This window comes from Limanda limanda, chromosome 3, assembly GCF_963576545.1.
Source record: "Limanda limanda chromosome 3, fLimLim1.1, whole genome shotgun sequence".
In the NCBI taxonomy this organism is placed as follows: Eukaryota; Metazoa; Chordata; class Actinopteri; order Pleuronectiformes; family Pleuronectidae; genus Limanda; species Limanda limanda.
In genome coordinates, this window is record NC_083638.1 from 9,413,828 (window position 1) to 9,431,259 (window position 17,432).

The window sequence follows — 17,432 nt, forward strand, 5'->3', positions numbered from 1 at the left end:
CATATCAGTGCTCTGCTAACAATGAGCCTTCCTGCTGCCCCCCCCCCTCCGGTCAGCGCTCACAGCTTCGTGGCTGACGCTCTGTGGAGACTCAGCAGCCCCAGAAGGAAGCCATGCTTTGTTTTTAGTCTTTTTTCAATTAGCTGCAGCTCTTTGAACCACGTCCCTCCTGGTGTTCGGTAATATACAAACAACCCCTCTCGAAAGAAAAGATTTATCTGTTCTATTAATAATCAAGCTGCCAACTGGTAAATACGACTCTCTCATATTATTTACCTCAGGGAATCTGAATGGGTCATAATGATAAATATCTTTAAAAAACTGTGACAGGCACTGGATAGATTCAAATTACCGTAGGTGGAAATAAATGACCACATATTTGAGGATTGATTAATCACTCGATTTATTTAACATGTATAAAGTTGTTGCTTGTTCCTGCTCCTGCGGTGAATGGATGAACTGTTCATGTGTGTTTCAGTGGGATTGTAAATCCCAATGAGCTTCAATGATTAGTCGATCAAGAAAAGCTGCCACACATCAGATGTCCCCTCGAGCTTATGGAAACTGCAACCTAGTCAACTGGAATAGCTCCAGAAAGGCTGTTGGATTTTGGTTATATCAAGATGTTTCCTGAGAAACTGGGGGAAATCCCCAAAACTTAAACATATATATATTTTAACTATTAAACATTTACTGATACACATTTCCTTTAGTTTTTTAAATGGTATTTGAGGTGTTTGATTTGTTTTGTTGCTTCACACGTGACTGATTGTGTCTCTTTCATGGCAGTGACAGCGACACAGTCTCTTTGGAAAAGGCAGCAGGACTCTAAGAGATTGGCCAACATCTGTCCTACTGATTAGGCTGCAGACAGAAACTGCTTTTAACCAGCGAGTAGCAAAGGTCAAAAGAGTGCGTGGTCATGCAGAGCTCATCCTCATTAGAAAGAACTGCACCACTGGACTCCAGCGAGCCGACAGTCGGCCGGTTTGGATTATAGATGCTTGATGCAGGGGATGTAAGGCAATGCAGCTAATAGTATTTATACGAAATACCCCGCTGATCTAACAAAAGTCAAAGTCAGTGCATGAATTTTACAGTTTGACTATATTTAGAGTGAGGTTCATTGCAACGGAAACGGGACAAAGATCAAGTAAATCACTGAAAAAATAAGAAGCACAGGGAAAAAGGTAAACAGCAGGTGGGTATAGAAGGTCTGAGTGTTGCTCGGCAGCCAAAACAACAAGACCAATTCCATACAGAAGCCAAGCTACCACCAAAAAACCTCTCACTTCCTCCTGAGGTGTTATCACCTCCTGAGGGAGAGCAGCGCTACCTGAGAAGCAGAAGTGAAGAGAAATCTGGAGAAAGTGAATTTGAAACATCGGGGGGTGAAGGGGCAGAGAGCTAAACCTGACATTTCTATGATGAAGGAGACTGAGTGGATTCTTTTAGTTAATGTACCACTTCCATTATTTAAAACAAGCTACATACATACACACTGTTGTTTGAAGAGAACTTCGACTCCTCACCTGCTCTTTGTCCTGTAGCTCCGCCTCCAGCTCCTGCACTCGTACACTCAGTGTCGCGTTTTGCTGCTTCTCCTGATTGGCTTCGTTACACTGGGATTCTAGTGCAGCAATCTGAACACATTGGAAAAAAGACACAGAGACAATATTTCAAAATGTGAGAGATTCAAGTGTCTTTGCAAAATCCTGGATAATCTACAGCGAGAGGTGTAAAATAGAGAAAACATCTCAAAATCAAATACAACACAATACTACCAACACAAAAAATGATCTCAACAGAAACAAATACTCTCAAATAAATAGTCACAACAAAAGAGTTTCAAGGGGACACTAAAAAGTAGAAAAGTGTGTCCCAGCCGCGTTCATCACGTCTTAGTGTGTTCTGAAAACACTTCTATTGTGTTGTTTTTGGTTGTGTTGTATTCCCTCCATTTGCATGCGTTTTATTATGTTGCTGTGTGTTGAGCTCTCGGGGCCAAGGATATAAACTCTATCTTATGAGTGGTGACATCTTGCACAAAAAAAAAAAGCCAGTTACAAAACGGTGAGTATCTTTGCAGCACCAGTCCAGCTGCAGAAACAGCCCACATTGATTATGAAACTAAAAATGATTCTATTTATAGTGAACGTGCAGCAGAGACTCTGGTGCAGGAACCACAAGCTTATGAGATGACCAGCACTCTTTGCACAAACTTGCATGAGACACATCACAATTTGATGAGCGATTTACTCGTCCCAGTATACACAGGTTTTAAGTGATTAGCCTCACTAACTGTGTGTGGTGTAGGTTTGTCCCTTTTATAAAAGAGAAAACCGTGTTTCTACCCTGTCACCTTCTCCACCTGCAGGATCGATGGAGTTGTGCACGTCATTTGATTTCCATGAGGGAGTGCGTGACTGTACCTTTTCCCTGAGCGTGTCACTCTCCTCCTTGCAGGTACTAAGTTGTTTTTTCCAGCTCTCCACATTAGCCGAAGACTCCTGGAGTGCGTCCACCAGCCTGGCGTTATTCTCTCTCAAAGTCTGCAGCTCTGTTTCCCACTTTTTGGCGTTGGTGTTGCTGTCAGAAACAGAGAGATCCAGATGGAGGGTTATTAATGGAAGCAAAATGTAGATAGGTTAGTGCTGCAGCCTGTGCCCACTGACGTGACACATAATGCAACATATTCCTCACAGTCATAACTATTTAATTAGATGTGATATACATCACACTGTCAAGACATATTTAGACAATTGAAGAGGAAATGAGTGAGAAAAGGCTCAAAGGTCTAATGAGTCACTTTTTCTGAGACCTAACACAGAGTTTGTTGTCTTTTCAAACCACAGAGTTTGTTTCTGTCTTATCAGTGTAGCTGGAGAGGTTTTGATGTATATTTAGCATGCATCACTGCCCCCCCCTTCCTTATGCATGGCTGAGTTGAAGTGAGCTACTCTCCATCAAATGTGGACAGACGAGCACAGCAGCATTCTGCAGCGCTCTGCGGTTTCACTGCTGGGACACAAGTCCACGCAAGAAAATCCCAAAGTCTTGTGAAGGCAAGAAAACAGGTCCAGCGACAACAGAGCAGTGATGGAGCGAACTAGGTTTCACAAGCTCAACCATAGAAGTTAGATACATGGCTGGGAATATATATAGATTTTTGAATTATGTGGTTTTACAACCATTTACATTATTTTTATAAATGTGAACTTCCACCAATTGAGGTAGATACGTAAGAAGGCCAGAAAAGAGGGGGAAATTATAGATATTAATATCTATTAAGCACACACACACGCACACAAATATACATTTCTATATGAAAAGATGACATTAACAACACAAAAGAGTAAAAAGGTTCCATTATCAATAAATATTTGAATCAGACAATCAGGAAATAAGAGAAGAGAAACCAACTGAACAAGTATAAATCGATTAATCATTTGCAATTGAAAACTTCAGTCTCCATATAAGTTGAACTGTTTACATCCAATGGTCCATGTTATTGGTTCCAACTTACATTATCTTCTTAAGAATGTAAGATAATCTAAATACATTAACCTTAAAGGAAATGAAATATACTAGTACAGTATTACATAAGATCAGTTCTTATAATCTAAGCAGAATTGACTGAAAACTACTTGTGTGTAAAATAGCCCACACCACTCAAGCAGATGGTCATTAAATTAAATTTTCTTGTCTGTGGAATTTCTGCTAATTGGTCTTTGGCCTTTCATCCCATCTGGATCAAATCCAGTTTCTGCTTTCCAGTTCTAATTTTGTCTAAATTCACTCTCTGCAGTTTTCCTTTAGTGTGAGGCCCTGGGGTAGTTTTAATCTGAAACTACATCTGGTGCTTCATGCAATTGCCGATTTATACACTCAACATCTGGATTATAAAGGCAACAAAGCTGAATAGTGAAGCAGAACCACTCTTTGGATTGGATCTGCTCACCCAAACCTGCTCCTGTGCCCACCCCCGGGCCTCCAGAACCTTCACTAGCTCCCGGTCACTCATTGCATCCAATTCTAAATCCTCCTTCTCGTCCCCAATAGCCAATAAAAAGATAGGAGGCCCATTTAGGATTAACACACTCGATTTTGTACTGTTTGGATTACTCAGTGAATTTAACAATATGCATGTAAATGTGAAATAACTGAACCACATGCTTCAATAAAACCTATTTCAAGCAGATACTTTAAGATCCCTGACATTTTCTCAGTAATTGTGATTATGGCCCAAGGAGAAAAAACAATTCATGTGGATTTTATTTGAATCTAACAGAGCTTTGTGACTGGGTAAGAGTCATACAGTTACATCTCATAATCACAGTGCAGAGTTGGTGGTTGGTAAACGGTCTCCATTCTGCTTAACTTCAAATAACCACATTCTCAACTCCTGAGTATTTTCTCTTTCTGCTGCACAGACAAAGTTACAATCGTTACCTGCAAACTAAAGTGTGTGCATGTTTTAATCCATTTAAAACGGCCTTACCTCTGCTCTACTGCACTCTTCAGCTGATCGTTCTCCGTCTGCAGCACGGCATCCTCTGGACCCACATGAAAGAATTTCTCATCATCTGTCCCATTGATGCTGGACGCCTGGTTGGAGGAGGGCGTGTCAGGGCCGGACTCCTGGTGAAGAACAGTGGGTGACGCTTGTTATGTTATAGGTTTTGATTGAAGCTCACCTGCAGCTTTCTGAAAGGTCTGAGGGGGTCTGGCTTCTGAGTGTGACAGGGGGGCGGTGCACTACTCTCAGTGAATCACTGTTAACAACCTAGACATGTCAGCTACGACAGCAAAGTGGTGATGGAAAACTGTTGCCAGTATTTATCGTGTCATATGGCCCAACAGCTTTGTGTGTCTCAGAGTCGGATTCCTGCCATCTGAAGTCAGCACAGGCCGAGAGCAGAACTGACGGCCAAATCCTGAGCCGCGACTTCTGGATCGACCTTGAATCAACGCTGTTTACTTACTGATAGAGTTATACATATTACAATGTTGACGTAGATCTGAGAAACTCATAGATCTATTATCAATCATGTATTTATGAGCCCTGCTTGCTTTCTTATCTTAATTGCTGTGGTGCCTGTGTCAGACACTAAGAATGACATTGGACCTTTCATTACAGATATGTTTTCACCCTCGTCCATTTGTGTTGTTTTTAAAGCAAGATTACACAAAAAACTACTGCACGATTCCTATGAAACCCGGTGATAGGATGTGGTGTGCAAGATTGTATGTGGATTTTGATGGAATAAAATATTTTTTATATAGATTTAGTACATTATTTAAGGGAACTGTTGGCCCTTGGCGGAGGTAAGCGCTCTACTACCATTCTAGTACATGATGGTGTCTAAAGACTTTGAAGTCTTTAGTGCTTGTAAAGGAAAGTTTATTGAACTGCAGCGCGGCCATTTATGTCTCCGTAGATGACCACGGCGGCTGTAGAGGAAGAGTTGGACAGTAAAAGAGTTTTACTCAATCAAAACTTCAGACAGCAGAGAGATGTGATTTACCTGGGAGTGATTACTCAGCGTGTCCACCTTCTCTTGAGATTTGTCCCTCGCTAGCTTGGCCGCTTCTTTTACCTCCTGGAACTTCTCAGCGAACTGGAAATATCAGACAGAGCTTTGATCGTGAGGTACAGAACAAGCGGATGTGTCACAGAAATAATTGGCTCCGTACAGTGACAGTTAGGATTTGAGAATAATTTTCTGATGGCATCTATTCTGCAATTGATGTTCAGTTAATAACCAACTGCGCACTGTCACGCTTGGGTTTCAGGAGGACCATATAAATCAGCTGGTCTCTGAGCGATGTGACTGAATGTGCTGCAGCAGGAGCGTCTCCTCTCACCTTGCTCAGCTGCTGCTCCGAAGCGAAGCCCAGTCCAAACACCGTGTTGGCCCTGCTGTCGGCCCATTGGCCAAACTTCTGCGATGTCTTGGTGAACGTCATGTTGGGTGTGATGGTGCTGTTGATGATCACCTGTTTAAAAGACAATAAATTCATTATTATCATTATTTTCAAGTCACGCTGGTAATCAACACACTTGCGTAGGGTTCCAGCATATTTTTAGGACTTGGCACGAGACTAAAAATAACTCATTACATTTTTTATTCTTTAACACTGCGAGAGATTGTGAGGCATTTTTAACATGTTCACCAATTTCCGTGCTGGGATTTGTGGATCTTGATCGCATATTCAAAAACAGGCAAAACTCACTCAGCAGTGCTAATAAAGTTGACTATTAAAAATTACTATGTTCAAGCCATTCATGTTGGAGGTGGAAGGAGGACACTGAGAATGGAAAACATTTGAATGTCCTGCACTTAGTATTTTGATGTACGATTACAAAAGGAAGATTTGATGAGGGGAAAAAAATAATAAATAAATGAAACACTGACACACAGACTGTGCGGTGGCGACTGCTGACCGACTAACCTCTTAGTAGTCAAGTTACAGTCTCCCTGTCTGCTACAGTACACATTCACCTGTTGCAGCTATGCAGTAAATCAGCTGTCAGAAAACATTTGCTGCAGTCTAAAATTGTAACTAGAGCATGAGACAGTGACGGCAGAAAGCAACCGATTTTTAAAACACAGTCTCAGCCTCACCCTCACCAGACGCTGCTGATTTGTGTGTGGCTGATTTGGGTTTGTTTGCTGCAAATACAGACAAGTCTAATCGCTTAAGAAAAGATGGATGTGCAGATTAACCAAACTCTTCCAATATATGAGATCTCAAAACAGCACATGCAAATTACCAACAATCGAGAAACAGCAGAGGACAGTTTAATAACAGTGCAGCTCTTGTTTCATAGCAACATGGCTCTGCACACAGGACTGGAGAATCCAACTTGACGACAGACTCGTGTCCTTTTCTACGCCCCCATGTTTCCTTCTCAATCTTATCATTTGCTGTGGTATTAAAACACTGCATCCTTACTGTACACACAGACTGGGCTAGAGGAACGAGCAGATTAGCACACTATCAAGACACACATACTCATTGGAGTCTCATTCAGAAGAATGCTAATGGCCCCTAGAGAGAGAAATCATTGCACATTCAAAAACAAGACCTTTATCCAAATAAAGATTAAAGTCTCGACCCCCGATTCAGGTTGGATGTTAAGGGTTTATAAAAAGACTGGCAGTTCACAGACGTGTCAGATATATTTTTTTAAATCCTCATCCCTCCGGAGGCTTCTTCAAAACATAGGTGACCTAATTTCCCCCGAAGGAAAACCCGGGCAAAGCCTGAACAACAACACTCACACGTCGAGCAGCCGAGTGAATATTTAACAGCGCTCATAGATGAGATAAGATCCAACTTTAATGAGCATTGTGGTGAAATTGGGCCAGTGCAGCAAAGTCATAATAATAAATACGGATGATATGTTTTGAGAAGTTAACAGGAGGAGTTGAGATTAATGTACAGCTCAAACGACTCATGTTGCAGCGTTTTTAATTAGTTTGTGATTCAGCTTTCCTTGTTTTTTCAAACTTTAACTGAAAATGTAACTTAATTTTAACACTGGCGACAGGCTGCTCTTCTGATGTCCATCCATAAATTACCTAAAATTATCATTCTCATAATATTATTACATTTCATTTAGCTGACGCTTTTATCCAAAGCGACTTACAATAAGGGCATTCAACCCCAAGGGTACAACAACAAGAATCAAGAAAGTACACGTTCTTCAAAAATAAAGCAAAACTACAAAATGCTATAATTAAGTGCAATTTAAGTGCTACTAAATTGTTAGTTTAAAAAATTCTTAGTAATTTTTTTTATTTTTTTATTTTTTATTCAAGGTATAGTCTGAAGAGGTGTGCTTTTAGTTTGCGGCGGAAGATGTGTAAACTTTCTGATGTCCAGATGTCGATGGGGAGCTCATTCCACCATTTAGGAGCCAGAACAGCAAACAGTCGTGATTTTATTATGACTTCATCCTCAAAACTTCTCAAATCAAAATATAATTTCCCCCTTTAGAAAAGTGACCCCAATATTGTGACACTGAATTTAACTACATCACCTAACATATCTGATCTGGAGTTAAACACAAAGACGAGACTTAAAACGCGACTAAGGTATAAAAGGTAAGTAATGATCTGTAAGTGAATATTAGCAGGTCGTCCTCGTCTTTGAGGACCATGTGACTGTGTGCTGGCATGTACGACTCTATGACTCAGAGCGAGAGGGAGGGTGAGACAAGGGGAGGGTGAGACAGGGGGAGGGTGAGTGACGCTGGCAGCTGTGGGGTGAGGAGCTGGGCCTGTGGATCAAGTGGCACAGGAGGAGCAGAGTGGAGCTCTGCTGGCCAACAGCCCGAGGGTCAGTTGGAAAACTTCTTCCTCGGCTGATTATGTGTCTGCAGAGTGTGCGGAATCTGCAGAGTCAGTCAAGTTCAATCAGAGGTGCAGAACACGAGAGCAGTGAATGGGAGGGAGAGAGCTGTGGTCACTTGTCCAAGAAACAAATACACAGAGGGAAAAAAGGAAACCTGCTTCACTGAGTAGAAGATTTTTTATTTTTAATGATAAAACTTTAAATATCTCATTTTTTGAAAAGCAAAAGACCCCTGGCGAAATTGTGACACCATTTCACATAATCACACATTTCACAAGAACTTGAAGGACTCCTAAAAGTTTTGTTCATTCTAAAAAAGAAAAGTAAATTCTGTTTACATTTTTGTTGTTTACAGCACATGGACCTCGACCCTTATGACCAAAAGCTCAGGAATATCGTAGTCTTTACAAGTTGATAACTTCGTCAGCATACCGACACCTTTTTTAATTTTAATGTCTGTCCAACGTTACAGACATCATCAGCTAGTCCCCATGCTCAATGTGAATTTTCTGGAAAAATATCCAGAGACACTGACTGGGAATTTTTGCATTCTCAAATACAGCCCTCAAGATTCCAGGTAAACGAGTTAAGTGCATGTCTGAAAGCAGCTTATGTATCGTGATTCCTGAATCATCATCCGTGGCATTCATTTTTTACTTTATAGGTTAAAAAACATGTTTGCCAGCAATTGATTAACGAGCACAGCTTCTTGTTCTTTAATGTCAAATCAATCAATCAAATTTGATTTGTATAGCCCATATTCACAAATCACAATTTGTCTCATAGGGCTTTAACATGGTGTGACATCCTCTGTCCTTAACCCTCAGCAAGAGTAACGGCCGATATATGCTTCTCCGTTTTGACTGACACAGAGGAGAAACGCCCTCTCCGAGCGCCTCGGAGAGCTTTTCGTGCACCTCTGATTTTTCTAACTACACGTCTGCATGACGGAGAGCCTCGGGACAGCCCTTGGCTGTGATTAGTCCGCTAACGACAGCATTTCGGAACAACATCATTTCCGGACCTCAAACTTCCCGTTTCATTCACTATATCACAATACCCAAACATAACTACGATTTATGTGACAAGTGTGTTAAGCCAGCGGAGTTGTCCGGCTGACGGTGGCTGGTTAGAGCTCTAACGGCATGTGTGTACGGTCACATACAGTTATAACGAACTTTCATAACGGCGCTAGCGTGCTAGCCACCATGTTAACTTCGGTGGTAACAGCGCAAAAACCCGCTGTCACGACTTTAATTCCACTGCTATCATGACACTGTTTCTCAAACACCTTCAGGTTGGATGCAAACACTGAGCAGTAGTTAGTATTGGGAGTCAGTCACTAAGAAACGATAACATTAGCATTTTGAACCGCTGGGTGTATTTAGTTCTGTTAGTTGCCATTGTTCCCTGTGTGTGAGGAAAGCCGGGAGCAGGTAAACAAACAAACGTGGACTTCTTCTACGCACATAGAGGTAGGCTTCTCTAAGCTCGTCTTCCGTTGCGCCACCTACTGTTTGGCGGTGAATTGTTTTCAGGACTTACAGTTGTCGGAGAAGCATAAATGAGAGAGTCCGTGGGATCCGTCCTTCCCTCCGCGCACCACGGAGTCGGAGTAGCATACTGGAGCCTTGAGGAAAAACTACTAAAAACCCTTTTAACAGGGTAAAATAACGTAGAAACCTCAGAGAGAGCCACATGTGAGGGATCCCTCTCCCAGAACGTGAGTGCAATAGATGTCAAGTGTAGGAAAACATCAAGATAAAGGTTTTAGCAACATTGATGAGTGTAAACATTTTGAAGGATAACTTCAACACTACATGTCAAGAAGTCCTGCTGCAATTCATAGTCTATGGTCAGCAGCCAGCAAGATCATGATCCACCATGATGCATAATGTCTTTACAGCTTAAAGGTTTTCTGCCTTCAGATGGTACATCTCGTGGAGCTAGTCGTAGTAGTGAATGCAGTCCTGCTTAATGTACTACAATACAAAATCAAAATCAAATATTGCACCAGTCACATATAGGATCAACAACCTCTGGAACGTGCAATACTGATTCTGAATTTTTGGTTCTCTGCGCAACCCGGCAATTCTCGGAGCTTCCCGTCGCTTTTCAGAGATTCCCGGCGCTACCCGGCGCTTCTCGGAGCTTCCCGGCACTTCCCAGTACTTCGCTGCCGGTGCTAACAGCCCAATTGACTAACGGGGGCGTAAAATAGGCGTACATTTTTCCAAGCGCTTTGTGGCGCTTCTGCCTCCGGTGTATCTCCGGGGGTTAGAGGACGATGGTGTGACGTTACTGCATTGGTCAACATTGCATGAATCACGTCATGATGAATCAGCCTCTTGTGGCGCCCTCTATGCATTTTGCGTCCTAGACAACCGCCTATGTTGCCTATGCCAGCAGCCGCCCCTGATCATACGGGATGGCACTCGTCTCTCAGCCCTACCCAGCCAGGACCAGTCCAGCCTCTGAGCCCAACTACCAGTGAGGGCGCTCAGGCAGTCGAAGGTGTTGGGTCGAGGTCGCCTCTTCTCTGTCTGCCTCTGTATGAGTTTGTCCTTCTGTTGGACCTCATCTTCAGACTTTGCTTTTAGAGTAGTAAGCCTCTTCACCATCTCGTTCAAAGAACCTCCAGCTTCTTTCTGTAGGTCTCTTTCACCTGACTCAGCTCCAGGTGGTGACCTGCCTGCAGTGCATCACACTGGGCCTTACAGCTCTTCAGCTCCTTCTCCTTCACAGTGACGGGCGCTCAGGCAATCGACGTAGGCGTTGATTCGAGCTCGCGTTTTCTCTGTCTCTATCTGTAGGAGTTTGTCCTTCTGTTTGACCTCATCTTCAGACTTGGCTTTTAGAGTAGTAAGCCTGTTCACCGTCTCGTTCAGAGCAGCATTTTCCTTGTGGAGAACCTCCAGCTTCTTTCTGCAGGTCTCTTCCACCTGACTCATCTCCAAGTGGTGACCTGCCTGCAGTGCATCACACTGGGCCTTACAGCTCTTCAGCTCCTTCACAGTGAGGGTGCTCAGGCAGTCGATGTAGTCGTTGATTCGAGCTCGCGTTTTCTCTGTCTCTATCTGTATGAGTTTGTCCTTCTGTTGGACCTCATCTTCAGACTTGGCTTTTACAGTAGTAAGCCTTTTCACCGTCTCATTCAGATCAGCGTTTTCTTCGTGGAGAACCTCCAGCTTCTTTCTGCAGGTCTCTTCCACCTGACTCATCTCCAGGTGGTGACCTGCCTGCACTGCATCACACTGGGCCTTATAGCTCTTCAGCTCCTTCACAGTGAGGGCACTCAGGCTGTCGACGTGGGCGTTGATTCGAGCTCGCGTTTTCTCTGTCTCTATCTGTATTAGTTTGTCCTTCTGTTGTATCTCATCTTCAGACTTGACATTTACAGTAGTAAGCCTGTTCACTGTCTCGTTCAGAGCAGCATTTTCCTCGTGGAGAACCTCCAGCTTCTTTCTGCAGGTCTCTTTCACCTGACTCATCTCCAGGTGGTGACCTGCCTGCAGTGCATCACACTGGGCCTTACAGCTCTTCAGCTCCTTCTCCTTCATAGTGAGGGCGCTCAGGCAGTCGACATAGGCGTTGATTCGAGCTCGCGATTTCTCTTTCTCCCTCTGTATGAGTTTGTCCTTCTGTTGGACCTCCTCTTCAGACTTGACATTTACAGTAGTAAGCCTGTTCACTGTCTCGTTCAGAGCAGCGTTTTCCTCATGGAGAACCTCCAGCTTCTTTCTGAAGGTCTCTTCCACCTGACTCATCTCCAGGTGTTGACCAGCCTGCAGTGCATCACACTGGCCCTTACAGCTCTCCAGCTCCTTCACAGTGAGGGTGCTCAGGGTGTCGACGTAGGCGTTGATTCGAGCAAACATTTTCTCCTTCTCCCTCTGTACGAGTTTGTCCTTCTGTTGGACCTCATCTTCAGACTTGGCATTTACAGTAGTCAGCCTCTTGACCATCTGGTTTAGAGCAGCGTTTTCCTCGTGGAGAACCTTCAGCTTCTTTCTGCAGGTCTCTTTCACATGTCTCATCTCCAGGTGGTGACCTGCCTGCACTGCATCACACTGGCCCTTACAGCTCTTCAGCTCCCTCTCCTTCACAGCGAGGGCGTTCAGGCTGTCGACGTAGGCGTTGATTCGAGCTTGCGTTTTCTCTTTCTCCCTCTGTATGAGTTTGTCCTTCTGTTGGACCTCATCTTCAGACTTGGCATTTACAGTAGTAAGCCTGTTCACTGTCTCGTTCAGAGCAGCGTTTTCCTCATGGAGAACTTCCAGCTTCTTTCTGCAGGTCTCTTTCAACTGACTCATCTCCAGGTAGTGACATGCCTTCAGTGCATCACACTGAGCCTTAGAGATGTTCAGCTCATTCTCCTTCACAGTGAGGGTTCCTAGGCATGCAATGTAGGCGTTGGTTCGAACTCGCGTTATTTCTGTCTCCCTCTCTATGGGTTTGTTCTTCTGTTGGACCGAGTCATCAGACTTGGCTTTTACAGTAGTCAGCCTGTTCACCGTCTTCTGCAGAGCAGCGTTTTTCTCGTGGAGAACCTCCAGCTTCTTTCTGCAGGTCTCTTTCACATAACTCAGCTCCAGCTGGTGACATGCCTGCAGTGCATCACATTGGGCCTCACAGATGTTCTGCTCATTCTCCTTCAAAGTGAGGGCGCCTAGGCAGTCGAAGTAAGCCTTAGATTTATCTTGCTTTTTCTTCGACACCTTCTGTATGAGTTTGTCCTTCTGTTGGACCTCATCTTCAAGCTTGTTTTTTTCACTGGTCAGCCCGTTCCACATCTCCTTCAAAGCAGTATTTCCCTCCTGGAGAACCTCCACCTTCTTTATGCAGATATTCATCTCCCTCTCCCTCTCTGTAAGGACCCTCAGGCAGTCGAGGTAAGCGTTGGTTCGAGCTTGGCTTTTCACTGTCTCCCTCTGTATGAGCCATTCCTTTTTCTTGAGCTCTTCTTTAAGAGTCTTGATCTCTGCTTCAGCGCTCAGGAGTTCTGTCTTGAGGCTTTTGACAATGTCCTTGTGCTTCATTTCCGTTTCATGGAAGTTGTAGTTGCGTTGAAATTGTTTCTCAGATCGACATCAGATAATAAATAGAGATTGGTGATCCTGAAAGCAACTGAAGAATCTCCTGCAGATTGTTACAATTAACTAGATCAAAGGAGGAGAACACAGCAGAACCTTCTAGAACTCAAACGGCCGAAACAAATTAATCGCTTTGATGTGTCCCTTTAAACTTTCACATGTTTAATGTACAAAGACTTAAGACGAACATTAAAGTAATAGGTCTTTCCTTTATTGGTAATTAAACAAAGTAGAGATGACACAGTGTCTCTTTGGGAATTTGTAAATAATGTGCATAAATACAATACATAAGATAATATCTTGTTGAGTTGTTTATTTGTTGAGATTGTTCATGTGTGAAAATGTAGAAAGAAAAAGAAAAAAGAAGAAATGGGAAACTTAAACTACAAAATAAAATTATGAATTTTATTTTTAAGTTGTCTTTTTCAAAAGCTCTTTGTTTTGTTTTTAAATGCAAACCTTAGTTTACTTGAAACGAGAAAAGAACCCTCCAGTTCCATGTCAAATTTAATAAAAATTCTTGAAATACTATTGAATTGTTCTTTGTTTTATTTAGTTTTTGACTTCATACAGACATTGGGCCTCATTCACTAATATGTATGCAGAAATGTTCTTACTCTACGCAGGAAATAAGTGTTTGCAAAAAATCACCGTCGGATTCATGACAAGTGCGCATCAGTCGACTTTGTTCTGGCCACCATGCATATGATTGTGAATCAGAATCATTCTAAATCAACAGGGCGGGTCCGCTCTATGTAATTAGCATACAACCACGCCTCTATTTCTCCATATAAGGACATCCGTTTTTCATGAAGGGAGCGTCAGGCTGAACAGTTGAAGTTGAAGTGAGAAGAGGGAATAAGAATTTCACAGCAGAAATCGACACATTGGTGTCGGAGGTGGAAGACACAAAAGGAACACTTCTCTCTAGCAACGCATGTTAGACATTATGATGTTTTGGACCTTGCATGAGGAAATTCTCTCTAGCTGGACCTCTGAGTTTTAATTGAATACCACGGATCTAAACTGTGGGAGTTTTTAGTCAGAGGCCGTTAATTTTTTGTTATGGAATAAGACCTTGCGGCGTATACTTAGTGTTTTGTATGTAAGAGAAGATGATATAATAAATATAAATGGCACCAGTTTTTGTAGTAGAAGATTTTTTATCTTTTTAATGATAAAACTTTAAATGTCTAATTTTTTGAAAAGCAAAACAGCCCTGGCGAAATTGTGACACCATTTCACATAATCATACACATTTGACAAGGACTTGAAGGACTCCTAAAAGTTTTGTTCATTCCAAAAAAGAAAAGTAAATTCATCTATAATACTGAACTTGTGTATAACTTTAAGTATGTCACCATGTTGATAGGGTCAATAAAATCACAAACTTCAGAGTTTTCCAGTTCTCAAAGCCATAAACCATCAATACAACTGCATAAACCCAAAATAATCTCCCATGTTTGTATCTTTTTCAGACATGAACTCCAGAGAAGATAATGAATATTGGTTCTACCCTTCAAATATGAAAAACGTAGCAGGAGATTTTCCACACATTTTGTTTACAGCACATGGCCCTCGACCCTTATCACCAAAAGCTCACGAATATCGTAGTCTTTACAAGATGATAACTTCGTCAGCATACCGACACCTTTTTTAATTTTAATGTCTGTCCCATGTTACAGACATCATCAACTAGTCCCCATGCTCAATGTGAATTTTCTGGAATTTATCCAGAGAAACTGACAAGGATATTTTTGTATTCTCAAATACAGCCCTTAAGTTTCCAGGTAAATTAGTCAAGTGCATATCTGAAAGCAGCTTATGTATCGTGATTCCTGAATCATCATCCGTGGCATTCATTTTTACTTTATAGGTTAAAAAACATGTTTGCCAGCAAATGATTAACGAGCACAGCTTCTTGTTCTTTAATGTCAAATGATGCATAATGTCTTTACAGCTTAAAGGTTTTCTGCCTTCAGATGGTACATCTCATGGAAATAGTCGCAGTAGTGAATGCAGTCCTGCTTTATGAATACTACAATACAAAATCAAAATCAAATATTGCACCGGTCACATATAGGATCAACAACCGCTGGAACATGCAACACTGATTCTGGTTTTCTGGTTGAATTACGTTTCAAAAAATGGTGGCATTGACACATTGTGATTTAGAAAGATGTGCATGTCTTCTCCTTGGGAATCTATGCTAACTTTTTCTGAACAGATGAGCAGAGACCTTTACACATGTCTTTGCAGGCATGTAATTCCATCTGAAGACTGAATAGATGGTGTATTTAAAATGTGCATTGGAGTGAACAGGAAATTCAGCGATGCTACTGCCGTCCAGCCTCAAGTCTTGACTGAGGGCTAATGAATAGCAGCCTTTCCATTGGAAGAAGTTAATGAATAGAGATCATGCCTCAGATTACATTAGTTTATTTTATTATTTGATGTTCCCGGTTGTTGTTTTTTCTAACAAAATAGTAGCATGTGATGCTTTCCAGTCAGCTGAATGTCCTTATGTTGGGAGCCTCACGGTAGCTCATAGCAGCTTTGGTGTGATTGCACCATAATCCTGATAAATACTTGTTTTGGGACTCGTATCAACCCAGTGCATTCTCTCATCATGACAGCTGAGTATACAGGGCACAGTTGAGCTTTATTGTAGTAATTCACCAAAACTCTAACTCAAAATAGAGAACAAACACTACGCACACTGAAGCATGTGCATGTCCCCAGTAGAAATTAGTATTAGTCTGTACTCGGACCGGGCAACGCGTATGTTAAAGTGTGTTTACATGTGGTCTCAGTAATTCACTGACTTAATGACTTTTTCATTCAGTTCATTCTAAGAGATATGTAATCGAAACGTCTCATTTCGTACTTCCTCCCCTGTATGAGTCATACGGGATGGCACTCGTCTCTCAGCCCCACCGAGCCAGAACCAGTCCAGCCTCTGAGCCCAACTCCCAGTGAGGGCGCTTAGGCAGTCGATGAAGGTGTATGGTCGAGCTCGCCTCTTCTCTGTCTCCCTCTGTATGAGTTTGTCCTTCTGTTGGACCTCATCTTCAGACTTGGCATTTACAGTAGTAAGCCTGTTCACCGTCTCGTTCAGAGCAGCGTTTTCCTCGTGGAGAACCTCCAGCTTCTTTCTGCAGGTCTCTTTCACCTGACTCAGCTCCAGGTGGTGACCTGCCTGCAGTGCATCACACTGAGCCTTACAGCTCTCCAGCTCCTTCTCCTTCACAGTGAGGGCGCTAAGGCTGTTGAGGTAGGCGTTGATTCGAGCTCGCGTTTTCTCTGTCTCTATCTGTATGAGTTTGTCCTTCTGTTGGACCTCATCTTCAGACTTGGCTTTTAGAGTAGTAAGCCTGTTCACCGTCTTGTTCAGAGCAGCGTTTTCCTTGTGGAGAACCTCCAGCTTCTTTCTGCAGGTCTCTTCCAACTGACTCAGATCAAGGTTGTGACATGCCTGCAGTGCATCACACTGGGCCTTACAGCTCTCCAGCTCCTTCAAAGTGAGGGTGCTCAGGCTGTCGACGTAGGCGTTGATTCGAGCTTGCGTTTTCTCTGTCTGCCTCTGTATGAGTTTGTCCTTCTGTTGGACCTCATCTTCAGACTTGGCATTTACAGAAGTGAGCCTTTTCACAGTCTTCTTCAGAGCAGCATTTTCCTCGTGGAGAACCTCCAGCTCCTTTCTGCAGGTCTCTTTCACCTGATTCAGCTGCAGGCGGAGACCTGCCTGCAGTGCATCACACTGAGCCTTACAGCTCTTCAGCTCCTTCTCCTTCACAGTGAGGGTGCACAGGCAGTCGAGGTAAGCGTTGGTTCGAGCTTGGCTTTTCACTCTCTCCCTCTGTATGAGCCATTCCTTTTTCTTGAGCTCTTCTTTAAGAGTCTTGATCTCTGCTTCAGCGCTCAGGAGTTCGATCTCGAGGCTTTTGATAATGTCATTGTGCTTCATTTCCGTTT

General features: G+C 42.8%; 1 protein-coding gene across 1 annotated transcript in view; it reads right to left on the minus strand.

The window, feature by feature from the left end:
* Positions 1 to 17,432, minus strand: part of homer2 (homer scaffold protein 2) — a 34,159-nt gene that overhangs the window by 4,271 nt on the left and 12,456 nt on the right. The window contains exons 3-7 of the mRNA XM_061068006.1: positions 5,869 to 6,000; positions 5,529 to 5,621; positions 4,502 to 4,641; positions 2,433 to 2,589; positions 1,533 to 1,643 (exon numbers count right to left, since the gene is read on the minus strand). Of these exons, the coding sequence (XP_060923989.1) occupies positions 1,533 to 1,643; positions 2,433 to 2,589; positions 4,502 to 4,641; positions 5,529 to 5,621; positions 5,869 to 6,000 (633 nt within the window). The remainder of the gene's footprint in view (positions 1 to 1,532; positions 1,644 to 2,432; positions 2,590 to 4,501; positions 4,642 to 5,528; positions 5,622 to 5,868; positions 6,001 to 17,432) is intronic.